This window comes from Gobius niger (assembly GCF_951799975.1).
Source record: "Gobius niger genome assembly, chromosome: 12".
NCBI classification, from domain to species: Eukaryota; Metazoa; Chordata; class Actinopteri; order Gobiiformes; family Gobiidae; genus Gobius; species Gobius niger.
This window is the reverse complement of record NC_136863.1, coordinates 20,018,566-20,035,634: the sequence shown is the minus strand read 5'-3', so window position 1 is coordinate 20,035,634 and position 17,069 is coordinate 20,018,566. Positions and strand designations below refer to the sequence as shown.

Genomic DNA, 17,069 nt, shown 5'->3' with positions numbered 1-17,069 from the left:
TTTTTTTATATGTTCGGCTACTATCCCCAATGTTTTGATATTTCTTGTTTTTGTTTTTTACAAACGTATATGTTTTAAGTTATTTGAGAAAGTACATATTTTGGTTTCCAGCAGAGGGCAGAGTTGTCACAGTCTTTACAGAAGTGTGTAGTTACTGTAATTTGTCTGTCGAAAATAGTTGTTTGTGAAATACATTGAAGACACATGGCCATTATGACAAGCCTTATGATTCTGCCTTTAATAGAAGCTGCAGGATGCCTTACTCTTTATGTTACTGCGTTTGTTTTTGTTGTTATACTTGAGACTTGACGGAAATTATACCGAAGCATTTATATAAATGTGTCTGTGTATTTTATACCTTTCCTTGTGCAGTGTTTAGGATGGTTCAGTTGGCACCCTAAATAAGAGCTCATCTGGGAAGTTCTGGTTTGTTTCTTGTCTGAGCAGGAGCAAATATGTAAACAGGGAGTGGTCGACATTTCACCACCTGCGTGTGAGACTGTCAGTGGCAGCCGCACAGGAAACTCAATAAGGCATAATTTCTGCATCTTTATTAACTCAGAACATCCAGATGATACATCTGTTCACATCCAGGAAACAGATAGTACAAACAACCGGTGTTTTAAACAATACACAAAGCATGTCACCCTTTAGCCACAGTGCTTTAAATCTGTAAAGCAGAATACATATAATTCACTACATCTTAATATACAACAACTTTCTCTCATTCTGCAGTCTCTCGCTAAGGCTCTTGGGCACAAAACAAACATTGCTTTTGTAAAGATTAAAGCAGTTAAAGGAATGCAATCCTTCACCCATAGAACATAGTACAATGATGTGTCAAAGCAGTAAAGGCAGGGATGGCTGGTGTTTGATTGCAAGACTCTTATCAGAGCTATGCTTAAAAGGCACCACCTATTTCCTGTAGTGTCAGAAATTCACCTGATTTATCTTTTTATTTATTTCATACAAATTCATATACAACTTAATCTTACAATTTAATTTACAAAAATAAATGTTCGTTAAAAAACAAACCTCTTTACCCAGATGTAAAAATACAAAGCTACAGTGTACGAACAGTATTAAAATGGTATTTACACACAATATTCAGATTTGATGGCAATCTTGAGAAGCAAAATCCAAACTTTCATCAGTAGGTTAGTATGACAAAATATATCCACAAGATGCAGCACAAAGTTTTAACAAACAAAGTTAAGGTGCACACATGGTATCAAAGTCCATTCGCAGTCGTCCAATGGGATCCATCCTCCAGTCCAAACTATTTTAAAATACAGAGGAAGTCATTTTCCGCTGGGAATTGTAGTCCTTGATTATAATGTCCTTATCTCTGATGATAATCACTACGTCTTTGTAGTGTTCCAGTTCATTGCCACTCCTGAAAACTGTTGCCGGAGCACAAAACTTCAGCACTTCAGACGTCATGAAAATCATTTTTAGAAAACCCTTTCTGCAATGTACAAGAGAAGAAAAAAACAATAAATACAATTGTATGGGTATGTTAAAAAAAATCTTAGCTAAAAGCACAGGAAATCATTCTCAGATGCTGCTTTGTGTTCATTAACAAAATTATGCAAAAGATTTTATGTCATTATATAATGAACATAATCCCCTCACATGTTACGCTGAGTGAGAGTCAGTTTGTGCTCATGCACTTTGAAAGCCCTGAACAAGAACCAACATATTTTTTCAGTGTCAGGACTTGCTCATTAGGATATAAAATGGAGCCTCACCCTTGGGAGGGACCCGCGCCAGACCGGGACCTGCTTGACTAGGTGTGTGTTTAAGAGCAACTGCGCAAAAGTAGAGTTTTTTTCCTTTCAAATGCCCCATTGACGAAGGAAGAGCAGAAAGGAATGTCATCCATCACATGCCTCCTGCACTACTTTAACGTCCGCTTTAAGAATTTCAAATGTACACAACAAAATAAACTAAAAGGATTTTTAGGCACATACTGTTGTGATAAACTTTTAAAAATAGAAATAATAATAATAATAATAATAATTAATAACAATAAATTATCAAATTAACTATGGCCCCAATAGGTTGAAGAGCAACACATGACATGATTGGATGAAATATGTCTCACTGATGCAAAGCAGGGGCAGACTAACCAATCACAGAGTCTCCTACCAACTATACAACAATAACACCGTATCAGCACATCTGAGCAGGGAAAGTAGGTGAAGACTCACACCAAAAGATACTATTGTAAAATACTTAAAATAACTAAATGTGAAATCACCTTTAGTTTATTCAGTTTGTCTACTCTAGTATACAGTAACTTTGTCAATGTAATCTTTTCATATTTATATCAGCTTTGTAACACATACCTGTCTGTAGTCTTTGTGCAGCTTCTTGTACTGAAACATGTTATTGAGGACGGTGGCCGCTGCTTTGGATGCTCTAGTTTTCCCTGGACTAAAAAAACAAACAAAAACACAACATTATAATAATAATTAAAAAGAAATCTATACAATTACTTAACCCGTATTGTACCTGTTGTCATGGCTGTTTCGGATGCCCACCAGCTTGGTTAAACCGTCGAAGAAGGTGATGTCTCTGGCCGCGATGTGGCTGCTGGTCACCAGGTTATTAAGGATGCCACAGATGTTCACCACGACTTCACTGGACGGCTCTTTCTGATGCCCATCCTCAGGCAGCTTCGTCACCAGGTTGTTCACGACTTTTGTGGCTAAAATATAAATAAAATGTCTTTAATTTCCCGATTCCTATTTGGTGCCACTAAGTTTAGTTTCTCTTTGCAGAGGACGTGGTAAGGGCTAATTAATGCTTTTATAGTAAGGAAGTAAGGAAGTAGTCTTTATGTAGCATCTTCAACTTTATAATTAGAAAATTCACAAGGTGCATATTTTCAAACAACCCAGCAATATAAAGAAGCTTTATAATGACTAAACAGTGGTAGTCCTAATCATTGGTCAGCGTAGACGTTAGTGTCATGAGACTGACCCATGTCGTTCTTGTCCTTGGCGTGGCGGGACAGGTTTCGGAGGAGGCCCGTGATGGACCTCAGCTCCAGGTCATTGTTGGTCCTGAGGAGGTCTAACAGGAGGGGAAGCACGCGCTCCTGCTCCAGAGAAAGCTGACTCAGCACCGATGCCCACTGCAACAGAAGAAGAAATTACACTTTTGACAAAACCAACTCATGACTGTTATTGTTTAAAATCATTTATTAAAGACCTGCAATATCTTCCTATCCCCCGTGGCCTAATCAATAAAAACACATAGAACTAAAGTCCAGAGGCATTGAAATTATGTCAGTGTCACGTCTCCCACATTTCAGGCAACACAAAGGCCACAGACCCTAATGACATGTTACTGCTTATGCTAGTTCAGCTATGCTCAACCCAGTGGCCCAGAAACTCTACTTGGAATCGAAAGTCACTTCAAGTTAGATTTATTTTTTTCGGAATTCCTGGTTTAGTCTAGGATAATCTTTAATCCCTCTGTTGGCTAAGTACTTTCAGTTGGGGACAGATGATATTTTTTGAAAGGTTTGAGAGTGCTTTGTATAACCCAGTCTGTAGTAAGAGTCCTATTTGCTCTCTGCAGTTACTGTGAGGAACCAGCTTCACTTGTCACTGACCCGTTTGTCTCCTGCGGTGATGTTTTGAAGGGCTCCTGCTGCCGCCTCTCGTGTGGTGGAGTTGATCTCACATTGACGCAGCACTCGAGTGTAAAGGTTCACGATGTGAGGATGCCACAGCCACTCCACGCCTTTAGGGATCCGGGGTACCTCTGACAAGGTGGACAGATTCCCCTGTTTCTGTCAAAAAGTGTGAACAAAATTGTATATAAACCCCTTGAAAATGTATTAATATAACTCAATTAACAATTTGTCAAAACAAAGAAGAAAAAGACCTTGATGCACAGTATGCTACAGTATATGCACCTGCAAGACTTTCTTTTTCCCCAAACAGGACAGAACAGCACGAAAGAAGGTGAAGAGTTGAGGAAGACATGTAGCCAAGTGCAAGATCTGAGCCGCAGCCTAAACCCTTAGGCTATTTATTAAGTCACACATAAGCTGTGTGCTTTAGATCTGGTACAGGGTTAGGTAATGAATAGATCTCCATAAATAATTTGTTCACTAACAGAATCGGAAAATGCTATTGATACAATACCTTTTTGGCTTTCTTGCCCTGGGGTGAGAAGCAGCCAATGGGTTCTGCTTTCCCAGTGTCTTGGCCTCTCGTTGGTCCTTCCAGTCGCAACATGGCCGACGGAGGCATCTCATTGTACAGCTGATAGGAGAGGTTTCTCAGGACGCAGACTGCATTTTCCACCCCCTGGAAGTACAATAAATCCCACATAAAAAACACAGCAAAGATAACTTGTTTTGTGTTTTGTGTCATACCTTGTCCTCTGTTTTTCCATCTTCGAGTGAGGCCTTGATGAAGCCCACCAAAGACTCCACAAGTCCACTGGTTTCTCTCATGTGCTGTCGTGTTTTTTCATTCACTGAACTTAGATTCCTTAAACAAAGCATGCCACTTTAGTTATCTTTTTGCAGAGCTGAAGCATTGTGCCATTTCGCTTTGTAAATAGTTTCAAAATGTATTTTTTCAACATGAGAAAGTCTTTGTGCTGAATCTAATTATTTGATCAGAGCTTGTGCAATACAACACAAAAGATGCACTGGGTGTGGCACTAACTCCAGCAGCTGACGCACCACTCTGTGCCCTGCCAGAACAAGTCTACATGCAAATGTAATCATGGGAAACATTCAAGTGAACCAGGAGTCGGGAAGTGTTTTTGGGTGCATTACCTGAGGCACCCTGTGGTGTTGTAGAAGATATCTGCCTCAGACGGGGTCTGGTCGATGGTCTCAACTGTCCCACCTCCAGACAGAGGGACCAGGATGCGCTCCGTCAGCTCCGTCAGTGTCTCTTTGGCCAGTTTCTCCTTCAGGTTGTCTTTGGAGGACAGGTTCCAGAAGATGCCTGTCGAAGAAAAAAAAAGATATTTATCTCTGGCTCACTTTCTTGCAATAAACACAGTGTATATGTGGTATAATGTAGATACAAAATATAACATTTAGTCAAAACATATTCACTTTGTTATTTGGCTTTTTGACACTTTCTGGCTCTCTGACTTCTCTTGTGTATACAAATTGTGGAGTAACAAGTTAAAAACGAGAAAGCGACAGTGCTTCTGGGAGCGGCCCGTGTACAGTTGGTCCACAGGCCCAGACAACTCCCACACTCCTCCAGGCCCTTATCACTCCCCGGAGCACAGACCTCTTGCTTTTGACAGCCATCTATTAACCTGCAAACTCTTTTCTCTGCTTTCTGATAACTTTTCTAGCACCCTGTCATAAAGTGCCAACTGTGCAACTCAAAGTAAGCAAAAAGGCAACAGATGTTAAGCAGTTTAGAGAAATTTTGCCACTTCTTTGAAACACAAAATCTAAACTATAACTCACAGAAACCCTGATTTAATCACTGCGCACACACTGACAAACATTGATCTAACTTTCAAAGAGCTGAGACAAGTTGGCTTAACATCAATAGACTGACTTAAGCAGCTCCCAGATACGCAGCATTTCACCCAGATTCATAAGAGTCAATATGCTGTGAGTTATGTGCATTTCTCGACAGCGTACCAGTAATGTTTTTGTGGAGCTCATCGTCAGACACTTTGAGGGCCTCGACCAGCTGTGGGATGCCGCCTTCTTCAATCAGAGCCACCTTGTTTTCCATGTTTTCGAAGATGAGGTTACGAGTGGCACCAGTGGCATAGCGCTGCACCTCCTGGCTGTCACTGTTGAACAGCTTGACCAGCTCCGTTATGCCCTTGTAGCGTCGGACCTAAGACAGAATGACAGATTCGATCAACATCAAAGCAAATAGTAAAAAAATAATAAGTTGATACATTTAAACTAAAGAAATTTGGCTATAGGCTTCATAGCTTAAAGTGGGATTCATGAGTAACTTTAGCATAGAGTTTCAGTCTTCTCCCCAAGCAACAATAGTGAATATTGTTTACATTTTGGGATTGGCTAAAAAGAATCACAGATGTTGCTTTTGCTTGAGTCATGCGCTTTTTTTGTTAACTATTTGCCATTTTCTACACCCATTGCTTTCTCCCTTTTCTAGTATTAGAAAGGTTTTTTTCTGCATTCTTGTTTCTTTGGAAGGGAGACAAAGAGACATGACAAAGCTTATCAGCATGGGTCAAAGTCCAGTTTTCCTGATGGTGAAACTCAAGCAGTGGGTGCAAACGTGTATAATTAAATCGAGACAATATTTATGAGTGTTTTCTCAATGGGGCTGGAGTGTGTATTGCTGCTAACCACACGTACCTCATTTTTGGCATCACTGTCATTGTAGCACTCGTGTTGAATGTAGGCCGCTCCAATGACCTGCACACTGGGGTCTGGATCTCTCAGGTTCATGACAGCGGTTTGCATGTCCAAGTTGTTAATGCTGCCAAACGAGAAAGATTTATATGACTTAATATTTTTGGACCACATTTATTACTCATGTCTCTGTGAAACTGGTGCATTAAGGAAGGAAAACCAAGAGGCCACAGGAATGACTTGAATGATTTGTCTCTTGTGCAAAAGTTCTTCCTGCGACTTTGCCTGTTCTAACCGCGCGCTGTGGGATGTGTGAAATGCGAGGCTTGAAACTCGGCTGCCACACCCAAAACCAGTCCTACCGCTAAGGAGCGCCTCCCAATCCACAGCACTTAGGATATCCACCACTGACATGCTCCTCCAGAGGATAGTGTCTCGCTACTCTATGAATATGCTGATGATGAGAGCTTCTGCTATGAAGTTTATTTAATGCTGTGTAAAGTAATTTTACAGTGTTTCACAGTGTCAATGATAAGAACAATCTACAGGCAATAGTGAATAGTGACCTACCCGCTGAGGTTTCCCAGACTGGCTCCCATCTCATTCTGACCATTGTAGATGTCCACTCCTCTGCCCACACTGTGGATACTCTTGATGGACATGGCGCGAGGCAGAGTGCCTCCTTGGAACATCATTCCCCCAGAGCCACAGGATGTGTTAGAAGAGACCATGAATCCCCGGTCCACTCTGTCACCCCCGGCAGAGTATACGCTGCCCCCTCCCACAGACACGGGCCGCTGCATAGTTCCTGACACGGAGGTCATGCTGGTCCTATTGCGGTTGTTGATTCTGCTGATGGTGCGATGCGCCGGACCTTTGAACGAATACTGATGAGCAACCATCTCTGCCTGTCCTCCTCCGCCCATGCCTCCTTCTCGGGAGAGTGTCCCACTTAGGGATCTGCGCATCGAGCCAGGGTAAGGCCCTGTCTGCCGTGCCTGGGTGGTGTATCCGTTCATGTTGCCCTGACTCTGGGTGTACTGGCTTCTGAAGACAGCATCCCGGTCTGAGGCCATACTGGCTCCATCACTGTCATCCATCATCCAGGGATTGACCAGGCGCATCGAGTGCATGGAGGCTGATTCCAGGTCATTTTGAGGCCTATGCATCCCAGGAGGAGGCCCATGAACAGACATCTTCATATCCTCTCTGTAAAAGCCCCCACCCCCACCCGCGGCACCCCCGAGGCTCATCCGCTGTAACTGGGCAAGGTCTGGACCAGCTGACTGAGAGCTGAAGCCGGTCCTCTGGGACACACGAGGGCCCTGTCCAAAAAGAGAAGGACATCAGCCTGATGCATTTATACACGTTTATACACATATATGACAACATCTTTAAAAAACAAGGTCAAATGTGTGGGTCATTTAGTCACACAAAGACCAAGTTACATACAAAGATCATTTATGTTTACCTTTTCTGACTCTTCACAGACTCGCAGAATATAAGGTTACGGTACACGTTATTGATCCCGTTAGAGAAATGTGTTATCTGCCATGCAAATTTGTTATCATCCATGCATCAATTCTACTGGGGCAAACTGTAGGAGCGCCTGAGAACCTATTTCCTCATCTGGAGCCAGGCTAATAGTCAGAATCACCTGACAGGAGGATTCATCTATTATTGTACATGTTTTTAGTGGTAGGGGGAAACCGAAGTGTGCAAACTCCACACAGAAAAGCCTTCAGATGGTAGAGAACGTCGTTGTATAACTGAGAGACTAGCTGTTTGAATCCCGGCTCCTCCATGGGTTGCCGTTGTGTCCTTGGGCAAAACACTTCACTCCCCTGTCCTCCAGTTTCTGCGTGCATTGGTGGATAAATCAAAGCGTGAATGGTTGAGTGGTTCCTTTGAGTGCCTAATGTAGGAGGTTGCTATATAAATAAAGAGACCCTTGACCAGTTAGATGTACAGAAGTAGCCAGGTTTAGTCTTTATTTTCGAAATTGTGCCTCACGCTTCAATCTAGTTTAACAACTAAAGTGGAAGAATGTAGAGGTTCAACATGAAAACTGGTCAGATCTCATGACAGCTCTTTGTGAAATGCCTCACATTTGCACCTCACACTGGGTCAGACGACAGTTGAGTGGGTCAATATGTCCATGACACAAAACTCACCATGGTCCTGGCGCCCGAGTACATGAATGACGACTTGGAGGTGAAGTTTGGCTGATACGTCTGATATTTGGTTGTAGAAGAGCCACCATAATCTGAAAATAGATGAAAACAAATAAGACAAATACAACACAACACACAAAGTACAAAATCTTAAGCTTGGGTCAAAGTGGAGTCTTCAATGACAACACACTACTCTTGACAGTCAGTGTATCAAGATAAGGGGAACAGTGAAAGACACAATTAATAAAAGGCACTTGGCAAGAAAATTAAAACAACACTAAAACAAAAATGTACTTCTGTATATTACAAAAGTCTACATTTTCCAATGAGGGTAAAGGGGGTTGTTTGTTGTGTCAACAACTGCTGCTGAGCTTTGCTTCCCATACAGACTATGCACAAACTGACAGTCATATTAGTCTTTAGATCAGTGTTGTCTACTTCTTTAAAATGTAATGAGAGTTTACTTAGTTACCCCAGGTATAAACCAACAATTTAACCACAAAAGCACAAAGGAAGAATACATCTACTAAAACATCCACATCATTAAATGACTTCTAACAACAGGTCAGATTCATTTCATTAACATGCACTGTCCCGACCAAATAAACCAATAAATAAAATAAATGACTATCCTTGCATTAAACTAGAACTTCCACAACTCCATATCTGAGTTGATTAAGATCCTTTTTTCTCTGAGGCATAAACAAAGTAGCTCAGGTCTTTGAAATGTACAATTAGAATACAGTGCCCCATAGTGTAAGCACCTCTGAAACAATCAAACCTAGTAAACATACTAGAGAAAAGGTGAGAGCAGATTTAATCACCACATTTGGGAGTTAATCTCACGTCACGGCTCAATAATTGACAACAATAATTTGCACAGACAATGATTTTGAATCACAGGTGTCCTGTTGCAGACTGTCCGCTGTGTAAGTGTCTTGTTCCCTTCACTGCGAGACACAAATACAGTATATAACACTGTACGCTGTAACAGAGATTTCCAAGAAGGTGTGAACTTTTACTCCCTTCGCTCCAGAAATGCGGCCAACCTGACAGACGAGTGTGAGAACAGACAGATCACCTTGAGCAGGTCATATCCCATTGACTAAAGCCTCTCAGGCAACACAAAATTAAACTGTGCAATCTGCAATGACATTCATAGATTCAAGAAAGCTAATAATAAAGAATTCAAGAATGCTAATAGTAATGTAGAAGCACATTATACAATCTAATGTTTTTATTTTTTCAGGTTAAATGTTTACGCAGTGAATGAATTATGTGAACTTACACAATGTGTTTAATTTTTTATATAAGTTATTGTTCGGATCCAGAATGTCAAGTTTAGGAACAGACTGATGTCCTCTTTTCTTTGAGGGATCTAAACTCAAATGTTAAAATGTAGAACAAAATAAAGCAAAACAATGGTAGCAAAACTGCAAACTGTTTCAGAAGTTTTTGTACAAAAGTGAGAACAAACTGATGCCCTACTTACAATCGACCTTGACTTATAGTGCCACATGTTAAACTGGGCTTTGGGGTCCTGTACTGATGAAATGCTTTACTGATGTGCAGTGATTTACATAGCTGTGCATTCCCTTTTCTTGGTTTATTGACAGATATTAGCAAATTATTCAATCAACCTATTGTTGACCAGTGGCCACTGGCACAGACTTTATCTCATAGAGATAAAGACTAGAGATAAAGACTTTATCTCATAGAGATAAAGTCTGAGATACTTATTATTATTACTTATTATCATTATTCTCACAATGCAGTATACACACTATATGCTATAAACTTATCCTCATAATTAGGGCTGCTCAATATAAGAAAAGATTGAGTACATTCCATTTCAATTAAACAGAAATTGTAGGTAATTTGCTTTTTCACAAATTATGTCTAACCAAGACTTAGTACATGCAAAATCAATACCAAAACAAGGCTAATATAGGAAATATTAAATTGTGAACATCATGATAAATAGTGAACTTTTGCACATTAAGTTAAGTTTGGGATGTACTGTGGCTTCTTGTAATATAGATTGCATCACCTAATATAAAGTTAACACTAAGTTGGCAATATATGGTGCAGCCCAACTCTATAATATACTCTATATAGAGCTATAATCAATAACAACAGCACATAAACTATATACATATCATGTATATCTGTAGCAAAGGTTTGGCGGCTGCTCTCACACTTTTCCTCAGCATGACACTGACAAACAAGGCCTGGTAAGTTGATACGCATCTCATTGCATCTGTCTGGATTTGCTCTGTGGAGTTACACCTTTCTCTCGTGACGACATTTGCAAAAAGAAAGCACACCAAACCAGTTGTTAAAATGCTGGTGACAGGTCTTTGGCGCAGACCCAGCCCGACCCCGGCCACACCCTGGCCCACACCTGAGAGCAGAGTACATGCAAACACACCCATGCTTCAATCAGGACATTTTCTCCTGTTATCTTTTGAAAAAATAACTTGGCTTCTCATAAATCCTCGGTGTGAGAGGCCCCTTGTTAAGACATGCCTTTACGAACACCATTGTTGCAGTTACAGGGTATTTTGGTTAGGCCTGCTTATGGGTATTTTCCTTCATATCTAACAAACCTCAAGATTAACTTTAGTGGCTAGTGTGGTTAAAACCACAATGTGCTTTTAGAAAAAGAAGCAGGCCCTGTTTTGCTTTTTCCTGTTGTACTGGTTCACAAAAGACAGCAACATTTTATGACTTGATGTGTACCTTTAAGCTAAGCCCTAGGGCAAAGAACAAACTAACAACCGGGCAAAGGAAAACAGTGCTATGGTGTATTTAACATGTATTGACTATATCTTGCAGGTTTGGATGCTATGAAAAATCAGGGGATTATGTATTTTGAGACAGGTACTGCGTATTCCTAGAGAAAAAGTGCAATGAGCGCTCCATTTAGCTGTCCAGCCTGTTTCTTACATAGAATAGAAAACACAATGACCTATAGGCCGTGAAAGAATGTCCACTTGTAACTACAGGCTGGTGCACTATCCAAAGTACATCGCTCAATAGCCATTACGCAAATACAGTTTCCTGGTAATATATAGAGAACAGATCTACTATACTGACACGCACGCACGGTCAGACACCTTTAAAGACACAACAGCTGATTCTCACGAGTCACGACCCTGTCATTTCTCAGGTATCTGTCTCGAACCCTCACCCATTTTGAGGCTGACTAAGAGACCTGACATTCAATCTCACAGAGGGACTCTTTCAGCTGCGCCGCTATCTGTGAAGTGTAATGAAAGCAGCACTTGTTGTAGCCTGTTATACATTAACCCTTTCAAATAGCCAGGTACTAGTCTACACACACGTACACCTGCAGGAGAGGACTTCATAAAACACGAAAAGGCAAATCAGGCAAACAGGATAAAACATGTAGGCGACCCACAAGAGTATAATCAGTATGGGATGTGGAAATATACTTTTAATCAGTGCTAAAAGTTTATTTATTTTTTACAAAACAGTAAAATAGTAATTACAGAATAATGGTTTAGGAAAAATAGTGATGGAGCCTTTGATGCAAATGATGAGAGCACATTTGACAAAACAAACATCAAACTATCTCCAATAGTGATTAGAGAATAGCCTATAGTCTATGTTAAATCATAAAACTATGATTATCAGAGTTGCCAGGGTGAAGTCCACTTGTTTATTATGGTTCAGTCACATTTGTATGACAGAGGCGTATACAACCCGGCTAACACTTGTACAACCTATTTTACTCAGTGCTTTAATGGGTTCTATATTTTGGTGAAAGCACTCACCTGACATGGCGTATTGCGCAGAGGACCCAGCGGACCCATTCTGACGCGGAAGTGTGGACTTTTCTGCCAGTCTCATTTGAACCTGTTGCTGAACGCGCTTCGCCCGGGCCATCTCGTCCGAAACCGAGCTCCCGTTCCCCAGCTGGATCTCAGTCGGAAGCCCATAGGTGGTGACCGACGTGTTGGGCTGCAAGGCGGACAAAAAGACATTCTCTGAGCTGACGGCGTGCATTGTTGAAACGAAACTTGGAAACCTGAAGCTGAGCTGGGCAGTGAAACTATAAAGAGGTCGATGCAGGTTGTTGTTTGCGCCCCGCTTCGTGGCAGCTCATACAAGACCTACACAAAGCTCGCTGCACTAGAGACGGGGGCGGGGCGTCGAAGGCGAGCACACGGCACCTGACGCACAGGTGAGCTGTGCGTAAACGCCGCATGGTACAAATTTCTCTCATATTACATGCAGTAGAACATTTCCGGTGAACAATGATCCATGGTGACACACATACAACAGTTTGATGCAATGACAACTGTGTCATTGCATTTGATGTCATCATTGATAAAGGTGTGAAGCTAATCAGCCTGTGCCATGTGTCTTTTATTTTATTTCATGTAGAATGTCATGATCCCCCTTGAAAACGAGATGCTGCATCACAAGGGGTTTTCCATTAATCAAATTCAAACTATAGCCTATTATTGCCCAACTTAGGTTGCAGCAATGATTATTATTCGAGCCAAATCAAATTAATACTTTCTGTATCATATACTTTGTTACTTTCTCTTAAACTTCTATTTATAATTTAACCTGAATTTGAAAATGTTTTTTCATATAATTTCTCATCATGTTTCAGTTGTTTCTCAGACATGTTATTCACTTATCTGAAGTTGCTCTGCAGAACATTGTAACTAATAAATCATTTTACTCCAACTGAACATAAATAGTGAGTAATGATGTCTTGTCACACCTCAGATCATCTCGATGCAATGTAGTTGCTCAGTTGTAAAGCATTCACCAACTTATGCAAAAGATGACAGCACCCTCAAGTGCTTACTGTTGTGTCTTTGGGCAAGACACTTAACCCATCATACCCTCAGTGTTTTTATTTATTTTTTTATTTTTTTTATGGTGCAGCTGGATACTAAAACAGATTAAATTTGTTTTTTCTCTGACAGGGTCACAGTTGGACCCCTGCTTGCCCAGTGCCTCATCACGGTGTGATAACCAGCTCTTGGTTGTAGGGGTGATTCCAGATACTCCTCATTCATTTTTCAATCTGTTACCCCCTGTCTGCAACCCATGCCACTTTTTAAAGATGAATGACCAGGAAGAGAGAGTGATGAAGAGTGCTCTGCTTGCTGCTGCTGGGGAGCAACAGCTGCTCTCTTTTTCAATACTGCAACAGCCTTGGGGGTGGATGGGGCACCCCCTCTAGTGCCCCCTGCTGCTGGGCTCATTACAGAGGCTGTACCTTTTTAATTTACAACCAGTGGGCACCAATGAAGCTCCATGATTGACTGAAATGGGAGTAATCTGCTGCCAGTGGGATGCGTAGGGTTTGAATTCAATGAAATTCATTGTGATTTTATAAAACCCTCAATATATATTTTTTCATTTTTTATGATATCGTAATCAGTGTATCGTTTTAGAAATAAAAGGGAAATAAGAAAGAGAATTAAAGAAGGTTTGAAAACTTTTGGGACCCACTTTATTGTATCGCGCAACATGGGTCTTTTATTTATATTTTTTTTAATGCAAAAGTTAAATAACTTCACCTATGCCATTAAACAATGATTACATTAATGTATGTTTACATAACCAACAGCTTCAGTATCTATTTTTGCTTTCACAAATTATCTTAGTTGAAATTTAAATCTGACAAATGACGAAGTGCAAGTGAAGAACTGTTTCAAGGTGTGTCAAAAGCACCTTCTGTTATTTTATAACCACACCTTAGTTTTATCTGGTTTGTTTTATAAGAGCTTAGCAACAATGAGTCATCATTGCTCCTCAGGTGTGGTATGCAGCGTGAGAGTATCAGCCCGATTAAGTGGCTGCCTGCTACTAACGTGTGTATTACCAACCTTTTATAGCAAGTATTTAGGCAAAGTACAATTTGTGCTTCCTAGACTTCACTTACTGCCTTTTGCTTGTTTGCAAAATGAGTAAATGAAATGAGAAAGGGTAAACTATGAGTTATCTAATCAGCCTGTAATTTCCCAGAGGAGCAGTGCAGACTTGTTGCAGATCAAAGTCAATAGTTTTGCATTCAAGCAGATGCTGCAGTCGATTTAGAGACATGACCCTCGGTGACCCCTGTCCAGTTCATCAGGTCCTTGTTTCCAGATAAATCACCTCACACTGTCCACTTACGTGGGTCTTCTTCCCCACTACAGGGGGATATTAATTGTTTTGGTTTTACAATGTATTTTCAAGTGATTTCCTGTTTCTGTTTCAGCTTCTGTATACCATTTATAATTGCTCCTCAGCAATGTAAAACATGACATAATCAGAATCAGAATAGGTTTTATTGCCTTGGTTTGAGAACAGGTTCACAACTAGGATTATTATTTTATTCTTTACACACAAAAAATCCTAGTTGTGAACCTGTTCTCAAACCATGGCACTAAAACCTATTCTGATTCTGATTATGTCATGTTTTACATTGCTGAGGAGCAATTATAAATGGTATACAGAAGCTGAAACAGAAACAGGAAATCACTTGAAAATACATGGTAAAACCAACACAATTAATGATGATGATTCTGATTATGTCATGTTTTACATTGCTGAGTAAAACATGATAGCAGCAGCAGTGCTTATTGCACACAGCATTCATTGTTCTCAAATTGCTTTAGTCCAGTTCTTAATTTCCTCTTTCTCAGCAATGCTAAACCTACACTATACCTGAGAGTTGTAATGAAAGATACACAGTGTAATTGGATGTAAAAATAACAGTTCAAGGCCTTCAAAGCGCGTTACAGCTCAGACCACTATTCTTTCTCTTCACAGTCACACAGTGGTCGTCCGTTTGTCCAGCCTAACAGTTTTCTGCATCTTTGTTCATACCCCCCAGGCCCACAGACGTGACAGGTGGTGTCTTGCCCAAGAACATACATGAGGCACTGTGGGAACTCTGATGAGCAACTTGACAACTAACTGGCATTTCTGCAAATGATGGTAAGCACTTAAACATTAGACGAAGTAGGATTTCTACAATATTATTAGTTTGACATTAAGGCACTCTTTGCATAAAATGTTCGAGTAACATCTATTCATTCATCCATTCTAAGACTTAATCGGGTTTCTTCTTCATTTAGGAAAAAGAAAGGACCCTCTTTGGTAAAGCCTTGAACTGGTGCCTGGTTGTTTTGATGATAATTTCAGTTTTGTGGACTTATTTAATGCATACATCAGCAAGCAAAATACAATGTTACTTTATAGGTATCAGTTTGTCATTCTATGGAGAGGATGAGCTCATGACGTAGTTGAAAATCACTGCTGTGGACTATTGGGCCTCACTTATTTCAAAAACAGATCAAAATGTTTAAAACCGCCAAAACTAACATACTCAATTATTACATAGAGTAACATCAGTCAAAACAGGATCATGATAAATAAGACTTACCATTACTATAGACTGCTTCATGTCTTCCTCTGCTTGTGGGGTTGCTTCTTGCCAAATGAGCGATATGATCTGGTGGGATATTATTCAGTACCCAGTCCTCAGAGCAAAGTTACCGCCCAAATGTCTGATTGTTCTTTCCACGACAGGTAAATACGGGGAGCACTTGAGACAAAGAGATGAGTCAAAGACCAGACTGTCACAGGGCAGGGTGTGTTCCCAAATCCTCCACACCGCAATCTCTCCAAGGACGTAGATTTCCAATGGGAATTTTGGGGATTGTTTGAAATTGTCTTTTGATGATAGGCCTATATTTGATTGAATTATCAGGTGAAAAATAACGTTTTGTTTACCAGCAGATTTTATATTTTCAGGGTATGTTGCAACATTGTATTGATGACTCACAGCGCTCGAAGTCAGCTGAATGTGCCAGTGAAGTCATGGCCTTGTTGAGACGTGATGCGTGATCCAAAATCAGCCCAGAGGCGTGTGTGTGTGTGTGTGTGTGTGTGAGAGAGAGAGAAAGTGCGACATAGGGAGTGACGCGCTTCTCCACCTTATGTCTGCTCTCCGTGTTCCGGTGACTTGGAGTTTTCCGCCTGTTCTAACTTCTTTGGCTCCTGCAAAGTATCAATGCAAGGCGTGCAGTTTAATGAGGTTATGGTGATGATGTATGCATTACAAGATTAGAGCTGAGGTCATGGCTAATTTCCGACAAGTTGCATAAACATTGTCTCCTTTTCTTTTTGTTCTGAACACAGTCGACGCAATCTGCAAACATTTGGATACATACATTTACCATTTACCATAAATATAGTCAATTTTCAAGCGGAAACTCAATACATTTTCTTTGTTGTATTATTATTTGTATAGTATTTATCTCCATTAGCTTGAACTTGAAGCTTATCATGCTCCTCACAAGATAATACTTACACCAGCCTTTACAGAACCACAACACACATATTACAGAAACATATGTATTGTAATATCATCTTGGCTAACATCTGTCCGGGATGTACTCGGCTTAAGTCCCAGAGTTACTAAAGTATCCTCAAAGCACAATGGATCTCTGCTGTTTTTATGAAGTAAAAGTAGCTCACTGGGTGAAAATGTTGGAGACCACTGCAGTAATGCA

At 40.6% G+C, this 17,069-nt stretch overlaps 1 protein-coding gene across 2 annotated transcripts; it reads right to left on the bottom strand.

Annotated features, from left to right (window-relative positions):
- Positions 1-549: 549 nt before the first annotated feature.
- On the bottom strand, positions 550-16,247 carry pkp3a (plakophilin 3a). 2 transcript variants are annotated; one of them, XM_079568025.1, is made up of 14 exons: positions 15,938-16,247; positions 12,315-12,501; positions 8,515-8,606; positions 6,911-7,665; positions 6,344-6,467; positions 5,645-5,849; positions 4,808-4,982; positions 4,397-4,514; positions 4,164-4,328; positions 3,626-3,805; positions 2,989-3,142; positions 2,518-2,713; positions 2,352-2,439; positions 550-1,468 (listed from the first exon to the last, which is right to left on the bottom strand). In XM_079568025.1, exons 1-14 carry the CDS (start codon positions 15,956-15,958, stop codon positions 1,433-1,435), a joined length of 2,496 nt encoding a protein of 831 aa, XP_079424151.1. In that variant the 5' UTR covers positions 15,959-16,247; the 3' UTR covers positions 550-1,432. The 2 variants fall into 2 exon arrangements, with proteins under 2 accessions (XP_079424151.1, XP_079424150.1); XM_079568024.1 differs by lacking the exon at positions 15,938-16,247 and having other exon boundaries at positions 12,315-12,673.
- Between the last annotated feature and the right edge of the window lie 822 nt (positions 16,248-17,069).

Coding starts and splice junctions, on each gene's coding strand:
- pkp3a (XM_079568024.1), bottom strand. CDS start 12,546: ATGCACGCCGTCAGCTCAGAGAATGTCTTTTTGTCCGCCTTGCAGCCC. Junction 4,983..5,644: donor GCTCCACAAAAACATTACTG/GTACGCTGTCGA, acceptor TTTCTTCGACAG/GCATCTTCTGGAACCTGTCC. Junction 2,440..2,517: donor CGAAACAGCCATGACAACAG/GTACAATACGGG, acceptor TTGTTTTTTTAG/TCCAGGGAAAACTAGAGCAT.